The sequence below is a fragment of the Stegostoma tigrinum genome, chromosome 4, assembly GCF_030684315.1.
Source record: "Stegostoma tigrinum isolate sSteTig4 chromosome 4, sSteTig4.hap1, whole genome shotgun sequence".
NCBI classification, from domain to species: domain Eukaryota; kingdom Metazoa; phylum Chordata; class Chondrichthyes; order Orectolobiformes; family Stegostomatidae; genus Stegostoma; species Stegostoma tigrinum.
Window position 1 is genome coordinate 15,383,061 of NC_081357.1, and position 25,464 is coordinate 15,408,524.

Genomic DNA, 25,464 nt, shown 5'->3' on the forward strand with positions numbered 1-25,464 from the left:
GCCTCTCCCTCTAGCTCAAACCCTCCAACCCCGGCAACATCCTTGTAAGCCTTTCTCTGCACCCTTTCAAGTTTAACAGCATCTTTCCTATAGCAGGGAGACTGAATTGGACACAGTGTGCTAAAAGTAGATTCATGAATGTCCTGTATTGCTACAGAATAATGTCTCAACTCCTACAGTCAATGCACTGACCAATGAAGGCCAGCATACCAAACGCCTTCTTCACTATCCTGTCTACCTGCAGCTCCATTTTCAGGGAACGGTGCAGTTGCACCCCGGAGGTCTGTTTGTGTGCCAACACTCCCTGAAGCCCTACTTTGAGTGCTCGGAGACTGTGAAACTCGCTACATAAACCCGATGTCCCTTTCTCACTTTGTTTCTGCTGACTTCTGGGATGTGGGCGTTGCTGCCCTTGAGAAGGCAGTGGCGAACTGCCTTCTTGAACCACGGCAGTCCATATGCTGTGGGGATACCCACAATGCGGCGGGGGGGGGGGGGGGGGGGAGGAAGTTTCTTCCTTTTCTAACAGCGAGGGTGGTGCACTATCCTTCCTCTTTCTCCTTCTGCAACCTCTGGCACAGTCAAGGACAATATATCCTCCTCATTCTGGTTCTTTCTTGTTTGTCTCATTGTTGCTCCGGCATTTGAAAAACCACTTGCCTTCCCAGTGCTGCGCTGTGAACCGAGGTTTAATCCATAGTCCCCATATAATGAGACATTTAGCAGAATTAAAGAGTGACAAATCACTGGGATCGGAGATTTCCATCCGAGGGTGTCAAAGCAAGTGGGGAGCAGATTGTAGGCATCCTGTCTGTCTATAACCTTTCAAAACTACCCGAGAGTCATTCCTCTGGATTGGAAGCTTACACTCATCACTCCATCTCCCATAAACATGGTCAATAATGGAGCTCCAGGAGTGACTGAGACAAGATTAGATATGGAAGGGTGTTTTATATGGAATAATGGATTCTCTGCAATGAGGTATAGAACATAATCTAATCAATTGCATCAGGCAGTTTATCTGTAGGGGAATGGGTTTTTGGAAGTTGTTAAAAGGTTGGAATCTAAAATCGAGAAATAGTGGATTGTAGAACAACATAACTGGTAATGATTACACGGCTGCAATGAAAATTTAGGGTCTTGTGTGATCTCTGTAAACAGGATAATGAATAGCTGGGAATAGTAAAAAGCTGAAATCTAATTTAAGGTTTCAGATATCAAAAATCACAAAAGTAAGGCTCAAGTAGCCTCAGGTATTAGAGGTTGCTGTTGATATTTTGCAAAATATAGAAAACTACACATTACCCATTTCTCATCTTTCTTAAGTGCTCATCACTGAATTGACAATCCAACAGCAGCTTCCTCATTTGTCTTCAAACATCCAAACTTCACTATATCGTGACGTGTTATGAAACAAACTGCATTAACACCTGAGGAAACCCATTCTCCGTTCTGGCTGAAAGCCGTTGTGAACACATCAATCTCATGTTCATGATTCAATGTGCTTTCCCCAAAAGGCAAAAAAGGCACTTTAGTTACTGAAGAGGTGTGGAGTAGAGGCACACAGATCTTATAAACACAACCAGGCTGTCATTGCTGGGCTTGCAGCGCCACAGTGTGGCAATGGCTTGTAACTGCAGCACAATCACTTGTAAAGTGATGGACTGAGAGAATGAGAATGTGGCATCACCACATGTCTGACTCATTGCCAAGCATTGATGAACATGAGGTGAGGCACAGGGGCTTATAACGCGTGGGGCCACACTTGTTTAATTCCCATCCACAGCAACAGGGCTCAGGCCAGATTATTTGCTTCCAAATTGGAGAGACAAATCATTGACCAGAGCAAAACGCTGTTCTGCGAGATCTTTCCCTCGTCCCAGCGAGGGGCGAAGAGGGGTTAAGGGGCGCACTGTAAAAGACAAACTCCAACAGCGCAGACCCCCCTGCACTGGAGGGTCAGCCTGGTCGCTGTGCTCAAGGACTGGGCGAGGATTAGAGCCCACAACCCTAAGGTAGTGTTGGAGGTTAGACAGACCTTAGGTTTAGGGTAGAAGCTTGGCACAACATCGTGGGCCGAAGGGCCTGTGCTCTGCGACCATCTAATTTGAAAGCGTGTTTCCTACTCAGTCCAAGCACTAACCTGCCACACTTCCAGCTCAACATTCTACGATCTCACCTCCACCTCTCCCACCCCCTCTTCCCATTTCCCCTCCTTCCCAGAGGGAAGTTTGACACACCTCAATAGACGGTGACTGATCAAATCCTCAACTCCACTTTCCTGCCTTTTTATCCCCCCCCCCCCCCCCGCATAACCCTCCACTCCCTTACCAATCAAATATCTTCACAGATGCTGTCAGACCTGCTGAGTTTTTCCAGTTTTGCTTCTGATTTACAGCGTCCGCAGTCCTTTGCGTTTTTAATCCTTCTTGGAATACACTTGACCCAGCCTCAACGGCCCTCTGCGAAGAATTCTACTGATTCACACACCCTCAAAGAAATTTCTCCTCGTCTTTGTTTTAAACGTGCGACCCCCCCCCACCCCAGCTAATTCCGAGACTATATCGTCCGGCCCTATAATCTCGCACAGGGAGAAAACCTTCCCACAACTGCTCTAAGTCCTGTAAGCCTCCCGTTTACTTTAATGCTTTGCTCTCTCCTCTTAAGGCAGTCCCTCCGTACCTGGGGTTAGCCCAGTGAACCATCTCTAGGCGAGCTTGGGGGTGGGGAGGGCGGAACAGAGGGACCGATGGGGAAGACAGAGCCACACCACGGACCCGAGCCCTACCTCTCCTTCGGGCGATGAACTCAAACTTGGCGGGAACCAGCGTGTCGAGGCTGACGTTGATCAGATCGAGACCAGCTTCCTTCAGGCTCGGCAGCTGTCGTGCCAGGCTAATTCCGTTGGTTGTGACCGCGATGGTCTTCAGATTGTCCAGCTCCCGCAGTTGGGCTGTTTTGCAACCGACAGAGAAATAAAGGAGGTAGTAAAATGTATGGGGGAGGTCAGAACAAATGGCAAAACGCTCAAGTTTAAACCATTCCTCTGCAAAATTAACCAACTGCATTTATCTAACGCCTGCCACACATCAACTTATTTTTCTCTTTATTCATTAATGGGATGAGTTGCTGGCCGGGCAGCATTTATTGCCCTTCCCTAATTACCCAGAGGGCAGTTCAGAGTCAACCACATTGCAGAGGGTCTGGAGTCACATGTAGGCCAGACCAGGTAAGGATGGCGGTTTCCTTTCCTCAAGGACACTAGTGAACCAGATGGGTTTTTCCCCCCCCAACAATCGACAACGGATTCATGGTCATCATTAGATTCTTAATTCCAGATGTTTTTACTGACTTCGAGCTCCACCATCTGCCATGGCAGGTATTCGAACCTGGGTCCCCAGAATATTTTCCGGGTTTCTGGATGAACAGTTCAGCAATAATACCACGAGGCCATCACCTCCCCGCCACAGCGACGAAACCAAAAAGCAAGCCTCAGGGGCATCAAAACCACAACCTGCCCACGGTGCAGGCTTTGAGCAAGAGTTTAGTTTGGGTAGGGCTGGTGTTAGATTTGATGCAGCAGTTTGGGTAGAGGGGGCAGCAAAAACTGCATCTGTGCCAAGAAGGATTGAGCACCAAGGGCACTGTGTTAAGGGAATTCAGAGAAGCAGCAATGGTGACACGAGCAGAAGCAGCGAGTAGAGAGGATCTGGAAAGTATTGTCGAGCAGTGGGGAGAAAGTCTATTGAGACTCGAGAGAGGGGTTTGGATGATAACCTTAAAAAGGAAGCAACGGCAGGTTTACAGGTGTGCAGTGGCATGAGGTGAACTGCTCATTCAGAGAGACAGATCATAAATATGATGGGCAGGGTGGATCACGTTTGAGCTCTATGCCTGGGAAATTGAAGGAAGCACTGAATACAGAGGACGCAGGGGAATCAAAGGCTCTTGGGGACTGGGAGGTGGAGGAGAATGGGAATGTGGAATTGGGAACACAAACACAATCGGTTTGATCTGACTGAATGGAGTATCAGTCTGAGGGGCTGAATGGCTTACTCCTGCTCCTATTGTTTTAATCATCTCACGTCTCTGTGGCCTTCTGTGCTCTCACTGTTCTGAGGAGCCAGAGGTATTTGGCGAGGGTTTTCCAGAACTTAGGGCCCATGCAGCCCTAAGCTGCCAATGGCGAAGTGACGGAAATGACGTAAGAGAACATGAGGAACACAAGCAGGAGGCGGCCATCTGGCCCATGCAGCCTGTTCCACCATTCAATTAGATCATGGCTGATGTTTTCATGGAATCAGCTCCTCTTTGGGTGGCTCAGTGGTTAGGACTGCAGCCTCACAGCGCGGGGGACCCAGGTTCGATTCCGGTGTCGGCCGACTGTCTGTGTGGAGTTTGCAATCTCCCCGCGTCTGCGTGGGTGCTCCGGTTTCCTCCCACAGTCCAAAGACGTGCAGGCTGGGTGGACTGGCCGTGCTAAGTTGCCCGCAGTGCTTGGGGATGTGTGGATAAGGTTAGATGGGTGAGACATGGGAAATACAGGGTCGGGGAATGGGTCTGGGTGGGATACTCTTGAGGGTCAGTGTGGACACATTGGGTCAAATGGCCTGTTTCCACGCTGCAGGGATTCTATGATTCTTACCTGCCCACTCACCATAACTTTTAAATGTTCAAAAACATACCTTTGTCTTAAAAACATTCAACAGGGAAGCCTCAACTGCTTCACTGGGCAGGGAATTCCACAGATTCACAACCCTCTGGGTGAAGAGGTTCCTCCTCAACTCAGTCCTAACTCTGCTCCCCCCTTATTCTGAAGCTTTGCCCCTCATTCTAGTTTCACCCACCAGTGGAAACAACTTACCTGCTTCTACCTTAACTGTTCCCTTTATAATTTTATATGTTTCTATAAGACTCCCCCCTCATTCTTCTAAATTCCAGTGAGTATAGTCCCTGTCTACGCAATCTCTCCTCATAAGCCAACCATCTCAACTCTGGAATCAACCTAGTGAACCTCCTCTGCACCCCCTCCAGCGCCAGTACATCCTTTCTCAAGGAAGCAGACCAACAGTAAGGATCAGTCTAGGTGTTAAACGAGGAGGATTACATAGATTCTTCAATGTGAGAGGGTGTCAGGGTTACGATGCAGCCCAGTGTGTTATGCAGCCTGTTACTATAGAGTTAGGGAGGAGGTTCTTACAGCCCGATGGCCCTTCACGATTTGAGGTTCAGAAGAGCCCCGAGGAAAGCTGTCTGCTGATAAACATGCAGTGATACATGAAGATAAGCGCAGAACTTGAGGGGCACAGCATCAGAGAAGCAGGAAAGTTGACGTTGCGGATCGGGGCCCTTTATCAGAACCCTCTGAAGGTGAATCTCCTGCTTCTCTGACGCTGCCCGGCCTGCTGCATTCCTCCACACACGGTGTTATCTCGGACTCCAGCATCTGCAGTTCCTGCCATCGCTCAAGATAAACAGCCTGGTCCTTTCAGACAAGGTGCGAGGATCGGTGACCTGCTCGTTGGTGCCCTCTGGTGGAAGAGCTGCAAACAGAAACTTCCAGCAAGATTTACTCACTGATAATGGGAACTGCAGATGCTGGAGAATCCAAGATAATAAAATGTGAGGCTGTTTGAACACAGCAGGCCAAGCAGCATCTCAGGAGCACAAAAGCTGATGTTTCGGGCCTAGACCCTTCATCAGAGAGGGGGATGGGGTGAGGGTTCTGGAATAAATAGGGAGAGAGGGGGAGGCGGACCGAAGATGGAGAGAAAAGAAGATAGGTAGAGAGGAGAGTATAGGTGGGGAGGTAGGGAGGGGATAGGTCAGTCCAGGGAAGACTGACAAGTCAAGGAGGTGGGATGAGGTTAGTAGGTAGGAGATGGGGGTGCGGCTTGGGGTGGGAGGAAGGGATGGGTGAGAGGAAGAACAGGTTAGGGAGGCAGAGACAGGTTGGACTGGTTTTGGGATGCAGTGGGTGGAGGGGAAGAGCTGGGCTGGGGGAAGGGGAGATTTCTCTCCACCTATCTTCTTTTCTCTCCATCTTCAGTCCGCCTCCCCCTCTCTCCCTATTTATTCCAGAATTCTCACCCCATCCCCCTCTCTGATGCAGGGTCTAGGCCCGAAATGTCAGCTTTTGTGCTCCTGAGATGCTGCTGGGCCTGCTGTGTTCATCCAGCCCCACATTTTATTATCTAAGATTGACTCTCCGTTGTTCACGCTAATCAGAGTTGTACAGCACAGGAACAGGCCCTTCCAGGAACATTGGCCTCTTCCTGTTCCGCCATTCACTGACAATAGGTCTGATTTGTAGCCGGGCTCCATATACTTGCCTTCGGCCCCTATATTTTAAATACACAATATCGCTCAGATAAGGGGAAAGAGGTCAGAATCTAATCCACCGGGTCTGCACTGACTCAAATTGATTCCCTCTACACTTCTAAACTGAACACAAAGCTCACTCTACTCTTTTAAAACTCAAAAGAAACAGGAAATAAAGGTCCGTGAGCATCATACCCATCAAACACACCCAGGACAGGAACAGCCCAAGGATAGGCACACAGCAAAGTCTCTCAAGTCCTCTTAAACTGGAGGCAAAGGTCCCCCGGCACTGTCCCCAGACACTCCCGGGGGCAGCAGGTCTGCCCTGATTCTGCACTCGGACCTCTCAAGTGGCACGTGATTTCGTAACTTGTTGACAGAACTGGATGTGAGCAGCAGCAGGAACGGTCAGTAAGTCTGCAGATAGCCCCAACATTGGAGGTGTAGTGGGCAGCGAAGGAGGTTACCTCAGAGCACACCACAGGAACGTGATCAGCTGGACCAGTGGGCCAAGGAGTGGCAGATAGAGTTTAATTTAGACAAATGCGAGGTGCTGCATTTTGGAAAGGTGGATCAGGGCAGGATTTATACACTTAATGGTAAAGTCTTGGAGTATGAGATCTAGGAGTGCAGGTTCATTGTTCCTTGAAAGTAGAATCGCAGGTAGACGGGACAACGAAACCAGTGTCTGGTACGTTTGCTGTTATTAGTCAGTGCATTGAGTATAGGAGCTGGGAGGTTATACTGCAGCTGTACAGGATATTGGCTAGGCCACTTTTGAAACACTGCATTCAATTCTGGTCTCCCTGCTACAGGAAGAATGTTGTGAAACTTGAACGGGTTCAGAAAAGATTAGACCATAAGACATAGGAGTAGAAGGAAAGCCATTTGGCCCATCGAGTCCAGTCCGCCATTTCATTCATGGCTGATGGGCATTTCAACTCCACTTCCCTGCACTCTCCCCGTAGCCCTTGATTCCTTGAGAGATCAAGAATTTATCAAACTCTGCCTTGAAGGCATTTAACGTGCCGGCCTCCACTACACTCTGTGGCAATGAATTCCACAGGCCCACCACTCTCCGGCTGAAGAAATGTCTCCTCATTTCCGTTTTAAATTGACCCCCTCTAATTCTAAGGCTGTGCCCACGGGTCCTAGTCTCCCCGCCTAATGGAAACAACTTCCCAGCATCCATCCTTTCTAAGCCATACATTGTCTTGTAAACAGCTAAATAGGCTGAAGCTGTTTTCCCTGGAACGTCGGAGGTGGAGGGGTGACTGGGTAAAGTTTTATAAAGTGAAGGGGCATGGATAGGGTGAACAGCCAAGATCATTTCCTGAGGCAAGGGAGTCCAAAACGACAGGGCATAGGTGACAGGGGAAAGATTTAAAAGGGGATTACAGGTCACCTTTTTCACACAGCGGGCAGTGCATGTATGGACTGAGCTGCCAGAGGAAGTGGCGGTGGCTGGTATAATAACATTTAAAAGGTATCAGGATGGGTGTATGAATAGGAAGGGTTTAGAGGGACAAGGGCGAAATGCTGGCAAATAGAACTAGATTATTTTAGGACAGGCAGTCAGCATGGACAACGGATCTGAGGGGTCTGTTTCTGCGCTGTATGCCTCTACGCCTCCATGTTTGGGTTAATGAGTGACAACAATTATGCCACAGGGCATTTGGACGCACAGTTGGCTCGATGTTGAATGTAGTGTGCCTGGCGCTATTTCAAGGAAGGGCGGCAGTGAATGGGGGGGGGGGTAGGGAAAGGGCGCAGTGACTGGTATGCAGACCTCTGGGCAACTTGGTCACCGCTACATGTGGGCAGACGGGATATCAGCAGGGAGTAGGCCATTCGGCCCATCGGGTCTACCCTGCCATTCAGCACAGCCGTGGTTGTTTTTTTGGGGGGGTGGAGGGCGGCTGGAAGAGATTCTGTTGCTATGGAGTTGGCCGTCCCACAATCCCTCCACATCAGTTGGTGCCGTGTGTGGTTTGTGTCTACAATTGAGACTCGGGAGCCGGAGCATTGACCGGTGCGGTCACAGATGGCACCATAATGGCGGAGGAGGCGGCGGAGGTGGCGAAGGCGAAGGTGGTGGTGGCGGAGGAGGAGGGTGGTCAACGACCAGGCAGTATTAGATTTAAGACAGGGAGCAGGAGGCTTACAGCAGACGGGAGGAAAAATGTTTTCACCCTTGGGGGGTGAAATCTGGAACACGCAGCAAGATTTGGGGGGTTAAGAGACAGAAACCTTTATTTGAGAAATGTTTATGCGATCACTCGTGATACCAGGGCTGGAAAACGGGATTGGAATAGCGAGGTTGTGTTTTCCGGTTGCCCAGCACAGACTCGACGGGCTGAAAGGCATTTCCACGCACCATGGGCACTCTACGGCCGAGGCCCTGGGTGGCAGTATTTCAGCAGAGGCTGCGATTTGAGTTGGCCACGCAGACGGCGCTGTCTGACTCACCGACAATGGACACCACGTCTGACCTGATGAGGGGCTCCCCACCCGTCAGCCGGATCTTGTCGACGCCCTCCTGGACGAACAGCCGGGCCAGCGCCATCAACTCCTCAGTGGTCAGCAGCTGCGGTTTCGGGGTGAGCTTGACCCCTTCCTCGGGCATGCAGTACTGACCTGGGGTTGGGGGCGGAAAGAGAGCAACGCAGAAATGGTCAGTCAGAGGCGCCCTGCTTACGCGCTCTCCCAATCGTGTAGCATGGTCAGATACAGTGCCCGGTGCACCAGGGGCATGGGTGGCGAGATGCCTCTGGGGGTGGGGGCAGGGGGATGGCAATTTGCTTCCACCCTCACTGCAAGGGTGAAACACTGCCTGTTTCTGGGCTGTCGTGTCGTGAGCACGATCGGAAGGGGATTTTAACGTTTTCCTGCACTCGAACGAAGAAATTCCACAATCCTGCTGCAGAAGCCTGGAGAGACTCAGCAGCATCTGTGCAAACAGAGGGTGCGAGTGAGTTTAAAATTTCATGGTGGCTCAATGGTTAGCACTGCAGCCTCACAGTACCAGGGACCCGGGTTTGATTCCAGCCTCAGGGCAACTATCTGTGCAGACCTGGCACATTCTTCCCGTGTCTGCGTGGGTTTCCTCCGGATGCTCCGGTTTCCTCCCACAGTCCAAAGATGTGCAGGATAGGTCGGTCGGCCATGCTAAATTGCCCATAATGTCCAGGCAACGTGGGAAGTGTAGGCTTTCAAAGCCTGGGTGGGATGCCGTTCAGGGAGTTGGTGTGGACTCGGGGGGGAAGCGAACGGCCCGCTCCCACGCAGGAGGGATTCTGTAAAACTACCAAGTCTAGCGTGACGCTGACTCGGAATTCGGTTAACCCTGGCTTGGAGCCGCGTTCGAGATGTTAACTGTGTTTGTCGGTCTCCCCGCCAGACCTGCTGGAGGGTCTCCAGCATTCTCTACGTTAGGTTCAGATTTCCAGAAGGTTCTGCATTCTTCTGCGCGTCACGTGTACAGTCAGTGACGTTGTTTCGGGCTTCAGACTCTCTGGGTCACTCCTGGTCCAGCAGGACTCAGGCAGCCCCCTTCCTTCCGGCATAAAATCGATCCTGCCACCCCAAGGTCTGGACACTACGTGTTTGGAACGCTGCCCCAACATCCCCCAGATTGGCCAACACTTCCACGCCCAAGGGAGCATCTCCTGGCTTGATAACTGGAGTGGGAGAGCAGGGGAGAACGCGAGGCAGGGAGTCCATTTCAAGTGCAGGGGTGTCCCAGATACGTGAGCCAGTCATGCCTCAAACATCTGTCTGCCAGGCTACGCCCACCAACGGGGGATCAGGAGGCCAGAGTTATTGTCGCTGGGCTGTCAATCTGGGGGTGAAGCCCAGGAACGTTCTGGGGACCCGGGTTCAAATCCCGCCATGGCTGACGGATAAAATTTGATTTCAACAAAACAGTCTGACATTGGCCATGAATTAACCCATTGTGAACTGCTGTAAAAACCCACCTGGTTCACTAATGTCCATTCGGGAAGGTAACTGCCATCCTTACCCTACAAGCGGCTCCAGACCCACAGCAACACATGTGACTCCGAACTGCCCTCTGGGCAATTAGGGATGGGCAATAAATGCTGGTCCAGCCCACAATGGCTATATCCCGTGAAGGGGGTTTAAAATAAAATACAAGGATGGGAATATTTTAAAGGCCTCAGAACTGCACAAATACATCCCAAGTTCCACGCCAATGGTGGTTGGCTCCAAACCTGTTGCCGTAAAATCCTGGTGTGTCAGCCCAGTTTGGGAATGCTGGCCCCTTATGGGCTAAGTGTTGTCATGCACGGAATGATGCTACAGCTGGGCTAAAAAAATGGTTACTTCAGGAAACAAACAAAATGACCCACCAACATCAGTCGATTCAGTAAATAAAACAAAAAGAAAAATTCACAATTGAAAACACAGTGCCTCCCCGTGCCTCGCGTCATTGTACGAAGTCTCTCTCGACTTTCAGACTTACAGCGTAGGTTACACTTTTCTGTCAGGGAGATGCGTAGGTAGCTGTGTCGTCTCTCAAAGCGGTCTGTTAGAAACGCAGAGAATGGCAGCGAGGGCTCACGGGCAAAACGACGGCTTTTCCGAAATCCCAGCCCATCCTGAAGTTGGGGTAACAAAATAAAACAAAAAGAAGGATGAGGAGTCAGGAGCATACCAGCTTTCACACTGTCCTGTGTAGCAGGACTCAGCTCTGGTCTGATTAAAGCTGGTCAGGGCAAAATAAACGTGACAGGGCAAGGGCACGAGGGGGGGGGGGGGGCACGCAGGGCACAGAATGAGTTTGGAGGGCTGCTTGTGGGGGGTCAGCAAAGAGAATTGTGGGAAAGTGGGTTCAGGAGTGAGAGACGTGTGCTCAGAGAAGACGACCCAGAGACCGCGACTGCGAAAGGAACACGCTTGTGTGCTTTCAGAGAGAGTAGGTTGACGTATATTTCCCTGCAGTAGTAATACTACACGAAAGGTTTTAACCCAATAACCTTCTGGGTTAGGACTGGTCGCCGTGGTGACCAATTGTGCTTGCCAGTGTGTGTCAGCCTTTGGACCCATCCCAGACGAAAAAGGGGAGGAAGTGGCAGACAGAAACACTGTGTCCTATGGGATTACCGTGACCTAGTGTACACAGGGACCTTGAGCCATGCTACGTCAGGTTCACAAACATTGCCAGGAACACGTTTTACAAGCAGTGTTAACCACAGCCAACCCTGGAACAGTCCTTAGAGACCTGTTTCCCAGAAACAGTAATAGTCGCCCGTATCCCCGAACGGCCCTGCCAACAACATATATTTGCATGGCCCCTTCAGAGCAGCCAGCACTCTCCACACTCAAACATGACTGCCCAAAGGTTATAGATAATGGGAACTGCAGATGCTGGAGAATCCAAGATAACAAAGCATGAAGCTGGATGAACACAGCAGGCCGAGCAGCATCTCAGGAGCACAAAAGCTGATGTTTCGGGCCTAGACCATTCATTAGAGAGGGGGGTGGGGAGAGGGTTCTGAAATAAATAGGGAGAGAGGGAGAGGCAGACCGAAGATGGATAGAGGAAGAGATAGGTGGAGAGGAGAGTATGGGTGGGGAGGTGGGGAGGGGATAGGTCAGTCCGGGGAGGACGGACAGGTCAAGGAGGCAGGATGAGGTCGGTAGGTGGGGAATGAAGGTGCGGCTTGAGGGGAGAGGAAGAACAGGTTAGGGAGGCAGGGACGAGCTGGGCTGGTTTAGTGATGCCCAAAGGTTATGTCGTGCGACCGCGATCCAAAGGCCAAGCTGCTATGTTGAGCATGCTCGAGGGACAGGAGGTGGAAAAAGCAGAGAGGGGCTTCAGAAGGAACTTCGAAGAGTTTACGACTGAGGCATCTGTAGGCCAAGTGATTAAAGTTATGCAAACAAGTACTGAAATAGAGAAGGGCAGAGATTGGGAAGGGCGGATTTCTACACAGTGCCCCGATTAGAGGCAAAGGTGGACAATGACTATTTACAAACAAATTGTGATTCCTGCACACAAGAGACCAGCGTCCACTGACCACTACTTTTCAAACACCATTATTTTCTTTGTTCTTTGCTCCCAAAGAACCTTCTTCAAAATAGTCAGTGGTGTGATGTTAGAATACGTCAACTTGACTAATCTCACTCCAACCAAAAAAGAAACTCAACAGGTTTAATTCCACCACAAACTGTCTGATCAACATGTTGCATGGAAACATACAACACATTGACAAAGGGCCAATTCCAATCCCAATCCCACTGTGAACACAACTCTTCCCTCTCAGAGGTCGCCATCCATGCCCTGTGCTTCTGCTAGAGGCTGTATCTATCCCAGTATTAACACTTCCCCGCTCCTCAAACTCTACAGTCTGTACCTTCACCTCAGGACAACCCAACGTGACACTGCACCACCCCCAACGCACCCCCCCCCGCCGACTATGCAGTAGCCAGGGTCTGCTCAGCGCTCAGATGTGCGCATCGATGTGATGCTTTCAATATTTCCAAACATCAAAGCCCACCTTTGAGGCGATGCCAAAAAAAACTGACACTGAGGCAGACATTACGTCACACGAACGAAGTTTGGACAAAGTGGTGGGTCATAAGCTGCACTTTCGAGGAAAGGAAGAAGGGGAAGGTGCAGGAGGAAAGAGGAGGTGGGGACAGAGGGAGGAGGACGAAGAAGGTGGGGAGAGGAGAAGGTGGGGATGGGACAGTGGGGGTGGGGTGGGGTGGGATGGAGGAAGAAGGTGGGGATGGGTTGGGGGGGGGGGGGGGAAAGAAAGAGGAAGAAAGGTCGGGGGGGGGAGGGGAGGGGAGATTTTTGAAGCTGAAGTCCACATTGATACCATTGGGCTGCAGGGTTCCCAAGCGGAATATGAGTTGCTGTTCCTGCAACCTTCGGGTGGCATCATTGTGGCACTGCAGGAGGCCCATGATGGACATGTCATCTAAAGAATGGGAGGGGGAGTGGAAATGGTTCACGACTGGGAGGTGCAGTTGTTTGTTGCAAACCAAGCAGAGGTGTTCTGCAAAGCGGTCCCCAAGTATCCGCTTGGTTTCCCCAATGTAGAGGAAGCCACACCGGACTGGCAGATGTGCAGGTGAACATCTGCTTAATATGGAAAATCATCTTGGGGCCTGGGATAGGGGTGAGGGAGGAGGTGTGGGGGCAAGTGCAGCACTTCCTGCGGTTGCAGGGGAAGGTGTCAGGTGTGGTGGGGTTGGAGGGCAGTGTGGAGCGAGCAAGGGAGTCACGGAGAGAGTGGTCTCTCCGGAAAGCAGACAAGGGCGGGGACGGAAAAATGTCTTGGATGGTGCAGTCAGATTGTAGATGGCAGAAGTGTCAGAGGATGATGCATTGTATCTGGAGGTTGGTGGGGTGGTGTGTGAGAATGAGGGGGATCCTCTTTGATAATAAAATGTGAGGCTGGATGAACACAGCAGGCCAAGCAGCATCTCAGGAGCACAAAAGCTGACGTTTCGGGCCTAGACCCTTCATCAGAGAGGGGGATGGGGAGAGGGAACTGGAATAAATAGGGAGAGAGGGGGAGGCGGACCGAAGATGGAGAGTAAAGAAGATAGGTGGAGAGAGTGTAGGTGGGGAGGTAGGGAGGGGATAGGTCAGTCCAGGGAAGACGGACAGGTCAAGGAGGTGGGATGAGGCTAGTAGGTAGATGGGGGTGCGGCTTGGGGTGGGAGGAAGGGATGGGTGAGAGGAAGAACCGGTTAGGGAGGCACAGACAGGTTGGACTGGTTTTGGGATGCGGGGGGGGGGGGGAAGAGGAAGAGCTGGGCTGGTTGTGTGGTGCAGTGGTGGGAGGGGACGAACTGGGCTGGTTTAGGGATGCAGTAGGGGAAGGGGAGATTTTGAAACTGGTGAAGTCCACATTGATACCATTGGGCTGCAGGGTTCCCAGGCGGAATATGAGTTGCTGTTCCTGCAACCTTCGGGTGGCATCATTGTGGCACTGCAGGAGGCCCATGACATGGGATCCTCTTTGGGCGGTTGTGGCGGGGGCGGGGTGTGAGGGATGTGGGATGTGCGGGAGTGGAATGCCTCATCCTGGGAGCAGATGCAGCGGAGGCGGAGGAATTGGGAATAGGGGATGGAATTTTTGCAGGAGGGTGGGTGGAGCGATGAGGTTGTCAGCTGTGGGCGGGGTTCTGTCCCACAGCCAACAACCTCCGCAGCCAGCAACCCCAGAGAAGACAGCCACACTGAGCCCTGCCGAATCTTCACCATCCCCCCAGACCTCCCACTGACTGAGGATGAACGGTCAGTCCTAAGTAAGGGGCTTACCTTTGTCCCCCTAAACCACATATCAACGAATACCAGTCACATGTGGACACAGAGCAGTTTTTCTGCCGCCTTCGCCTCCACGCTTACTTCTTCAATTGGGAACCTAACCCTCCCTCCAGTGACCCCTTCACCCGCTTCCAACACAAGTCCTCCTCCTGGACACCACCTCCAGGCCACCTACCCTCCCTCGACCTCTTCATCTCCAACTGCCGTCGAGACATTAACCTCCTCAACCTCTCCACCCGTCTCACCCACTCCAACCTCTCCCCTGCAGAACAGGCAGCCCTCCGCTCCCTCCCCAACCTCAAACCTGCAGACAAGGGTCGCACAGTGGTAGTATGGCGCACTGACCTCTACATCGCCGAGGCCAAACGCCAACTCTCCGACACCTCCTCCTACTGCCCCCTTGATCATGACCCCACCCCCGAGCACCAAACCATCATCTCCAACACCATTCATGATCTCATCACTCAGGGGACCTCCCACCCACAGCCTCCAACCTCATTATTCCCGAACCCTGCACGGCTCGTTTCTATCTCCTTCCCAAAATCCACAAACCTGCCTGCCCTGGTCGACCCATCGTCTCAGCCTGTTCCTGCCCCACCGAACTCATCTCCACCTATCTGGACTCCATTTTCTCCCTTTTGGTCCAGGAGCTCCCTACCTACGTCTGTGACACCACCCACTCCCTCCACCTCCTCCAGAACTTCCAATTCCCTGGCCCCCAACACCTCATTTTCACCACAGACGTCCAGTCCCTATACACTGGTATTCCGCATGCAGATGGCCTCAAGGCCCTCCGCTTCTTCCTGTCCCGCAGGCCCGACCAGTCCCCCTCCACCGATACTCTCATCCGCCTAGCTGAACTCGTCCTCACCCTCAACAACTTCTCTTTTGACTCCTCCCACTTCCTACAGACTAAGGGGGTGGCCATGGGCACCCGCATGGGCCCCAGCTATGCCTGCCTCTTTGTAGGTTACGTGGAACAGTCCCTATTCCGCACCTACACAGGCCCCAAACCCCACCTCTTCCTCCGGTACATTGATGACTGTATCGGCGCTGCCTCTAGCTCCGCAGATGAGCTCGAACAGTTCATCCACTTCACCAACACCTTCCATCCCAACCTCAAGTTCACCTGGGCCATCTCCAGCACATCCCTCACCTTCCTGGACCTCTCAGTCTCCATCTCAGGCTACCAGCTTGTAACTGATGTCCATTTCAAGCCCACCAACTCCCACATCTACCTAGAATAGATCTCCTCCCACCCACCCTCCTGCAAAAATTCCATCCCCTATTCCCAATTCCTCTGCCTCTGCCGCATCTGCTCCCAGGATGAGGCATTCCACTCCCGCACATCCCAGATGTCCAAGTTCTTCAATGACTGCACCTTCCCCCCCGACAAGTGGTCGAGAACGCCCTTGACCACATCTCCCGCAACACATCCCTCACACCCCACCCCAACTGCCCAAATAGGATCCCCCTTCCCCCACCGCATCCCAAAACCAGCACAGTTCGTCCCCTCCCCCCACTGCATCCCAAAACCAGTCCAACCTGTCTCTGCCTCCCTAAACTGTTCTTCCTCTCACCCATCCTTTTCTCCCACCCCAAGTCGCACCTCCATCTCCTACCTACTAACCTCATCCCACCTCCTTGACCTGTCCGTCTTCCCTGGACGGACCTATCCCCTCCCTACCTATCTTACTTTCTCTCCATCTTCAGTCCGCCTCCCCCTCTCTCCCCATCCCCCTCTCTGATGAAGGGCCTAGGCCAGAAACGTCTGCTTTTGTGCTCCTGAGATGCTGCTTGGCCTGCTGTGTTCATCCAGCCTCACATTTTATTATCTGAGAATAGCTGTGTTGGGAGCGTGGGGGTAAACACAGAGACATGGAGGAGCCCTTCAACAGTCCAGCCGTGAGATGGACGTAGATGCTGTTTGTAACAGATATGGCCAGAAGCTCAGCTCGGTGTCTCACTGAATGCTCGAGACTGCAAACGCTCTCCCTGTCTCTTGGAGCTTTTCCCACTGCTTTAACATACTTGGCTGGATCATGGAAGAACATGTTTCTAAACTTTTTTCTGCAAATGAGGGAACAGTTCAACCGTGCGGACCTCTTCACCCTACCAAACCAAACGGAAATTATTAAACTGCTGCCATGAAATGAAATATATCAGTTTGCCTCGAAGTGGGAACCAAGAGAAGCCGCTCCCACGCCGAGGGGCCTAATTGATTTCGGCCCAACATCAGAGATGCTCTCTTATTAAAAACAGTCGGGTACTTCTGAAAGTATCGCACATATGCCAAAAACACTCAACCTCCCAAGCCAATATTGACAATTCTTCAAACTCTGAGCAAGAACAGGCAATACCCTGCTGGGAAACACTTACTCACCAAGCTCTTGACAAATTCCTGGCAGTCACCTCCAAACACAAAGCAACAAAATAAAACCAAACATGCTGGGTGACCCCACACTGCCCATTAACAGCCAACCCAAAGTTGGCCCGGGTACAAAGTCACCCTGCCAGTACAGAATCCTGCTCCAGCTCTTGTTTACCACTCCATCGTTTTACTTTCATGGAGACAGAACAAGATAATCATTGGAATTCCTTTCATGCAATGCCACGGGAGCATCGTATTCAAGCTTGGAACAACAGAGTCAAAACCCAAGCCTCAGGCGAGAGAATTTTGTAAGGAGCTGGGGGGGGTCATGCTTCCCCCCCCAACCCCTCAGAGTCAAGAAGTGATGTTTGATAGCTCCACTCCCTCCCAGAGATTTACACACATAATCCCAGCCACTGGTGTCTGCCCATTTCTGCTGGGGCGAGCTTCCAGACAAGTCCGTTAGACAGAGGCACCGTTTTCCCTGCATTAGAGGAACGCAAGACAACGGGGAAGCCGGAGACCCATTCAGCCCATCGAGCCTGTTCCACTTAGTGATATGACCACACCACCGCACCCCCCCAACACCAACAACCCCGGACTGGTGGTGGCCTATCCAACTTGGCAAAGGCTCCAGCATGACTGGGACAAATTGAATGCCTAGCCATTTCTGTCTTAAACTGGGAGCACTCCTCATCCTGAAACTTTACTCCTGGCTGCAGATTGCCCCCGGGAGGGGGAAAACACTCTCTCAGTGCACATGCTGGCTCAGAATACATTGCTCAGAAGATTGCCACGCATTCTTCTAAACTCTAATGGGTGTTGGCCCAAATGGATCAACTTTCCTCAGAACTGTAGAACCCCTACAGTGTGCGGGAACACCTACTATGTTACTTCTTCACTTAGCGGGCGGCACGGTGGCTCAGTGGTTAGCACTGCTGCCTCACAGGGCCAGGGACCCGTGTTAAATCCCACCCTCGGGCGACTGTCTCTGTGGAGTTTGCACATTCTCCCCGTGTCTGTGCGGGTTTTCTCCGGGTACTCCGGTTTCCTCCCAAAGTCCAAAGATGTGCAGGTTAGGTGGGTTGGCTGTGCTAAATTGTCCCTAGTGTTCAGGGGTGTGTAGATTAGGTGGGTTATAGCGAGATGGGTCTGGGTGGAATGCTCCAAGGAGCAGTGTGGACTTGTTGGGCCGAAGGGCCTGTTTCCACATTGTAAGGATTCTGAGAGATAGAAAGTGTGCTGGAAGCAGGCTGTTCGGCCCATGGGGTCCACACTGACTCTATGCAATGTATCCCACACAGACTCACCCCTCCCTACCCTATGACTAATCCACCCACCCAGAGGAAACCCACGCAGACACGGGGAGAATGTGCTAACTCCACACAGACAGCGGCCCGAGGCTGGGATTGAACCCGGGTCCCTGGCGCTGTGAGTCAGCAGTGCTAACCAGTGAGCCACGGTGCTGCCCTCGATATCCCAGGAGGGATCAGCTACGTGAACCCTTTCTGAACTGTTTCCAATGCCAATATGACTGGCATCCGTCCATCTTCAGCAAACAAGAACGCAAGCTCAGTATTTTGGTCGGGTCAGATGATTTGAATGTAACAGTGTGCTGTTTAATGTTACAAATTGTATACAGTACTCCAGGTCGGTTCTCAAAGTCCTATACTGTTGTTGCAAGCGTTCCCTGCTTCAATACCCTATACTGCTTGCAATAAGATCATAGAATCCCTAAGATGTGGAAACAGGGTGGAATCGAACCTGGGTCCCTGTCGCTGTGAGGCAGGCGTGCTAACCACTGAACTGCCCAGAAAGACCACCCTTTTGTCATTCATGTACAAGGAATCCCCGTAGGCACTCTCTATTAAAATTATCCACTCCTTCTAAACAAAGCATGTAACCCTCAGGTCATAAAGGATCACACAGCACTGCAGCTCAGCATCATATATAACATAGATGAGGCCCTTCAGCCCAGCTAAGCTGTGCTGACCTATCTGCACTAATCCCATTTTCCAGCACTTGGCCCTTAGGTTCAAATAGAACATAGAACATTTCAGCACAGTACAGGCCTTTCGGCCATCGATGTTGTGCCGACCTGTCATACTGATCTCAAGCCCATCTAACCTACACCATTCCATGTACGTCCATATGCTTATCCAATGATGACTTAAATGTACCTAAAGTTGGCGAACCTACTACCGTTGCAGGCAAAGCGTTCCATTCCCTTACTACTCTCTGAGTAAAGAAACTACCTCTGACATCTGTCCTATATCTTTCACGCCTCAATTTAAAGCTATGCCCCCTCGTGCTCGCCGTCACCACCCTAGGAAAAAGGCTCTCCCTATCCAACCCTCTGATTATTTTATATGTCTCAAATGTTATGACATTACAGATGTGTACCTTAAGGGGTGAGAGATTTACTGCCATTAACAACATTCCATCGGATTATCCCGTCAGTGTTCATGTTGCTGCCTGTCCCACAAGGACTGACTTCTGCATGCCCAAACAGACAAAGCAAAAATGCACTTCAATAGCTTTGGAGGTATCCTGACACAAGTTTCTTATTATCTTACAGAGGGAATTGAAAAATGTTATTATGACAACTTCCAAGTACATAGGAGTTCCCAAAGTATTCTCTGTTCCCAGAGCTCACTGCTAACAGTTTCCTGACTGCTCTGTGGTTGCAGCCAATTCTTAGTGGGTCATGATGGCTGAGGATTCCACAAAATGACGAAGTGCTAGGCGATTCAGCTCATCGAGTCCGCTCTGCCAGGAAATGAGTTCATGGATGACCCCGTCATTCTCAACTCCACTTTCCTGCTTTTTCCTCACAACCCTCGATTCCCTTACTGATGTGAAATTGAAAGGCGTATTTTTATTCTCCCAGCTACTCTGTACTATAACATGAGCACTTCTGGTGGAAATGTCTCAACCCTTCCCCTTTCAGCTGTCCTGTTCCTTACAGACCCTTGATCAGTCCCTTTGGCCCCAGCAGTTTCCATGCAAGCACAGGATGTGCAGCACCTGTCTTTTTACTTTCTGTCTTTCTCTCCTCACTGAAAACCCCCATAAACTCCTCCCAACAGTTTATTTGTACTTCTTTCAATTTAGCACTCTACATTCGCTGTTCACAGCGCAGCCTCCTCCACACAGAGGAGGCAACAGTTCAGCACAGGCCCTTTGGCCCATAACGTTGCACTGAGCAGGATGCCTTTGTGGGGATTTCACAGCGTGGGGGACAGCTTTGTGGAACGGAGGTGTTCAGTCTGTAATAAAGGCTTCCAGTGCAGAAAGTGGTGGAAAATTCAAACCATAGTTCCCACTCTGACTTCAGCGGAGCACGATGCAATCTTGAGGAACCTTAGATTGGGTACATCACACCCTCCTGGTTGAGTTCGGGCTCTGTAACGCTGCCCCTAACACCCACCCCTGTTTTGTTTCTCCGGCTGGAGACACTGCTCCTTGTCACGTTGACACCCATCTCAACGCGGTGACAACACTTTAAAAGCACTTCGTTTGGCTGCTGAGGGCTTCCAGATGGTTACAGTAAACCAGTTCCTTATTAAATCTCAGGAATGCAGGCATCGCTGGCTAATCCAGCCGTTATTGCCCATGCGCGAGTGCCCCTTGAGAAACAGCAAGTAGGATGGATAAACCATTCAGCATGTCAAGCCTGCTCTCTGTCATGCAACATGACCATCCAACTCAGTAACAGTCAAAAATCTCTATTTCTCTCCTTGTTTCGGATCTCCATCATCTGTAGTTCTTTGTTTCATTTCAGCATCCAATTCTATCCCCTGTTCCCACCTTTATCCCCCCCATATCCTTTGATCCCCATCACCCCCAGAACGATATCTAACTCCTTCCTGACAACATTCAATATTTTGGCCTCAGCCACTTCCTGTGGCAGACAATTCCACAGGGTCCCCACTCTCTGGGTGAAGAAATTTCAGCTCATCCCGGCCCTAAAGTCCTCCCTGGTATGATTAGGCCCTGACGCTTTGGTTCTGGACTCCCCAGTCATCACAAATATCCCTTTTGCGTTTACTATGTCTAGTCCTGTCAGAACTTTGTAGGTTTCTGGAAAATTTCTCTCCCCCCACACCCCCCCCCACCACCCCCACCCCCCACCCCATCACCCCCACAACTCCTCAACTCCTAACTGATCCAGACCTTTCTCCATATGTCAGTCCCACTAAGCCAGGAAGTGGGAATTTCTGCAGTCCTTGGAATGCAGTTTCAACCACACTGCTTTTGAGGAGGGAGCCTTGGGATTACAAACACAACTGTAGTTAAAGTTTTAAATTGGAGTACGGCCAAATTTGACAAGTTTAGACAGGAACTTTCAAATATTGGTTTCAAATATTGCTCGCAGGTAAAGGAATGGTTAGACAGTAGGAAGCCTTTAAAAATGAGATCAGGAGTTCAGAGACAGTATGTTCCTGTCAGTATGCAGGTACAGGGAATTCCGGATGTCTAGACAAATGGAGGCTCTGAAAAGGGAGATATTTATCAGGTGCTTACAGCTGGGCGAATCCCTCGAAGAGTATAAACAGCAGTAAGAGTATGTCCAAGGGGGAAATCAAGAGAGCAATACAGGGACATGATTAACTTTGGCAAAAGGAGTCAAGGAGAACTCAAAGAGGTTCCATAAATACATTAAGGACAAAGAGTAACTAGAAAATAGAGCCCCTTAAAAAAAAAATCAAGGAGGCTGGCTATGTGTGGAACAATGGGAGATGGGGGAGATACTAAACCAGTATTTTGCATCAGTATTAGTGTGGAGAAAGACATGGAAACTAGAGAACCTGGGGAACTAAATACTGATGTCTTGAAAAATGTTCCTATTACAGAAGAGGTGGTGCTGGAGGTTTTAAAATGCACAAAAGGTAGATAAAGCCCCAGGACCTGACCAGGTGTATCCCAAAACTTGGTGGGAAGCTAGGGAAGAAATTGCTGGACCCCTTGCTGAGATACCTGTATCACTGATCATTGTGGGTGAGGTGTCTGAAGACTGGAGGTTGGCTAATGTGGTGCCATTATTTAAGGAAGACTGTAAAGAAAAGCCAGGGAGCTATTGACAGGTGAGCCCTACGTTATTGGGGAGTAGGAGACAGGAGATCTGCAGATGCTGGAGTCCGAGTTGATACAGTGTGGAGCTGGAGGAACACAAACAGGTCAGGCAGCAGAAAGTTGATGTTTCTGAAGAAGGGTTCCGACCCGAAATGTCGCTTTTCCCACGCCTCTAGTGCTGCCTGTCACAGTGTGTTCGTCCAGTTCCACACTGGATCGATCAATGGTGGGTAGGTTTTTGGAAGGGATTCTGAGGGCTAGGACTTGCATGTATTTGGAAAGACAGGGACTGATTAGGGACAGTCAGGATGGCTGTGCGTGTGGGAAACTGTGTCCCACTAACTTGAGAGTTTTTTTTGAAGGAAGTGACAAAGAAGATTGATGAAAGCAGAGAGGTGGACATTGTTCATAAGGGTCAAGATTTTTGACAAGAGCCCACATGTTAGACTGGTTAGCAAGGTTAGATTACAGGGAAGACAAGGTGAGTGTGTCAACTGGAGACAAAATTTGCTCGAAGACGGAAGACAGAGGATGGTGGTAGAGGGTTGCTTTTCAGACTGGAGGCCTGTGACCAGTGGTGTGCCACAAGGATCAGTGATGGGTCCACAGATTTTTGTCATTTATATGAATGTTTTGTCTGAGAACATAGGAGCTATGGTTAGTAAGTTTGCAGATGACACCAAAATAAGTGGCATAGTGGACAGTGAAGAAGGTTACCTCAGAGTACAACGGGATCTTGATCAGATGGGCCAATGGGCTGAGAAGTGGCAGAGAGAGTTTAATTTAGTTAAATGTGAGGTGCTGCATTTTGAAATGGCAAATCAGGGCAGGACTTGTATGGTAAATGCAGGAGACCTGCAGAGTTGTAAGCAGACAGAGGGCATTTGGCACAGTTGACTTGTTAAACTTAAGAGAGTTTAGAAAAGATTTACAAGGATGTTTTGGGGTTGTACGGTTTAAGCTATAGGGAGAGGCTGTATTGGCTAGGGCTATTTTCCTTGCAGCAGAGATTGAGCGGTGGCGTTCAAAAAGTTTCCAAAATCATGACAGGCAAGCTATTCCTCTTAGGTTGGGGGAGTCCAAAACTAGAGGCCATAGGTTTAGGGTGAGGGGGAAGAGATTTAGAAGAAACCTAGGAGGTAACTTGCTCAGCCTCAGGGTGGTGCGTGTTATGGAATGAGCTGCCAGAGGACACGGTGGGGGCTGTTTGGGCCGAATGCTGGAAAGTGGGACTAGAGATCAGATTGGGCTGTCTGGTCGGCACGGACAAACTGAACCGAAGGGTCTGTTTCCGCCCTGTACACCTTTGTGACTCTATTGCTCTTCTGGGCTCATTTACTTTCACGTCTCGTTACTATCTGTTAGCTGTACTTTGACCCTTTAATCATTTAATTCTCCCTGACATATCACATACCTTTCACTTTTTGCTCTGCAGCCTCCCACCTTTGTACTAGCTTCATATCTGTCACAACTTGATCTGTTCCAGCTGTTCTGGAACATCAGCAACCTGAAATATTAACTCCAGTTCCTATCTTCTATGCGTTGTGTTTCCTGTTTCTGTTTTGTTTAAACTGAGACCTGCAATTATGCCAACGGCTTTTGGAGCCGCAGAGTCTGGGGAGCTGAGCAATGTCAGTCAGGTTCAAGACCCGAGGGTGGGTGGGGGAAATCCACAAATGATGCACACGAGGGAAGGGTTAACAACACAATAAAGAAGCAAAAAAAAAACTTTGCAAACTCACTTCTGAAGCCTCGCCGTTCGGTACCGGCTCTGACAGCAGGTTGCTGGCCACGCATTTTTCCAGGAGGGAAGAGGAGAAACCCCCGCAATGAAAACGCTGTCTCCAGCACTGCTTGGCTGCTCGGTGCAGGAGGAGAGCCGAGGACAAGGAGCAGCGTCCAGCCATTGTTTACTGCCTGTGGGAACAGGCTTCTCTCCAGCAATGCAGCGGAATACAACCCCGGCCCGGGAATCGCCTGTCAATTATCAAGGGGCTGCGGCAGCAGTACGCATGCTCGACACCATCCAGCATGCCGGGACTTGTAGTCTCGCCAGTGCACAGTGCCCATTGAAAGCCAGCGGTCGCGCGGAGGCTGGGAACTACAAGCGCCCTCTTGCGACCCCCCTCGCAATGTACGGGCGTTGCTCACGCGTACGGCCTTATTTGGAAGGAAATTCCACCCACCCTTCCCCCCCAAAACTTAATTTCCATATATGATAGAGGGCGGAGAGATGGTGCCCCACCCCTTTCAGTGTGCGGTGTTTGTAATTGAAATACTGTACAAAAGCTGTATTAGCCTTTTGCCCTCGTAGTGACGAAGCAAGCAAAGACACTGAGAGAGGTCTGACTTTCATCCTTAGTAAAGTTTCTCTTCAACTTTAAGGGGCGCATTCTCACGAGGTGTGAGTAGGTAGCGATCTGTGCAGAATGCGTCCCTCGTATGTCAAAGGACTCATCCCGGGTTATTGCCCCCAACTTCAGTGGAGCATGTATCCTGGAACTGTCACATTTGCAAGTCTTCCTTGCTGCGGTCCAATCTCCTGCAAGTGTTGATAAACATCTCTGCTCCAGTTTCTCATGCCAACTGGAACTAAACGGTTATCATGAGGCAAATTTTTTTTTAGCTTTTAGTCAAACAGCATTCCCTCTCTCCACCTTCTCCAATACATTTATGACTAATAGAAGGGCTGAAAGATTTTTTTGGTTTAATTTCTCAGTTTTGTTCATTGCACCTTTATTTTCTATTGAAGTGTTCAGAACAGTTTCATGGCGAAGATTAGATTTTTCATCCTGACAATGCCAAACAAGGGCAGTCTTAGACGACTGGTAAATCTAATCCGAGTCCCTGCTTGGACATCGCTTGCACTGATAAGGGAGCAATAGGATTAGAATTAGATTATGTTGCCATGTGTACTCAAAATGATAGGAATACCGGAGTACAGTGAAATGTGCACAAGTTGCTATTCTCCAGTGCATTGATAACAAAGTGTGGGGCTGGATGAACACAGCGGGCAAACAGCATCTTAGGAGCACAAAAGCTGATGTTTCGGGTCTAGACCCTTCCTTCCCACTTCCTGGAGACTAAGGGGGTGGCCATCGGTACCCGCATGGGCCCAAGCTATGTCTGCCTCTTTGTAGGTTATGTGGAACAGTCCCTCTTTCGCACCTACACTGGCCCCAAACCCCACCTCTTCCTCCGTTACATTGATGACTGTATTGGCACCGCCTCTTGCTCCCAAGAGGAGCTCGAACAGTTCATCCATTTCACCAACACCTTCCACCCCAAACACCCTTTCTGCAACTGTAATACTGTCCTTGACCAACAATGCCACACCTCCGCCCCTTTTACTCTCTTCTCTGTTCTTACTGAAACATCTAAATCCCGG

At 50.4% G+C, this 25,464-nt stretch overlaps 1 protein-coding gene across 4 annotated transcripts in view; it reads right to left on the reverse strand.

The window, feature by feature from the left end:
* mocs1 (molybdenum cofactor synthesis 1) overlaps positions 1-24,045 on the reverse strand; it is a 45,596-nt gene extending 21,551 nt beyond the window's left edge. For 2 of the 4 annotated variants that reach the window (XM_059645178.1, XM_059645177.1), the window contains exons 1-4: positions 23,819-24,045; positions 10,805-10,940; positions 8,791-8,958; positions 2,789-2,953 (exon numbers count right to left, since the gene is read on the reverse strand). In XM_059645178.1, coding sequence (XP_059501161.1) covers positions 2,789-2,953; positions 8,791-8,958; positions 10,805-10,940; positions 23,819-23,983 — 634 coding nt within the window. In that variant the 5' untranslated portion in view covers positions 23,984-24,045. The remainder of the gene's footprint in view (positions 1-2,788; positions 2,954-8,790; positions 8,959-10,804; positions 10,941-23,818) is intronic. The other 2 variants (XM_059645180.1, XM_059645179.1) reach the window with 2 other exon arrangements.
* Between the last annotated feature and the right edge of the window lie 1,419 nt (positions 24,046-25,464).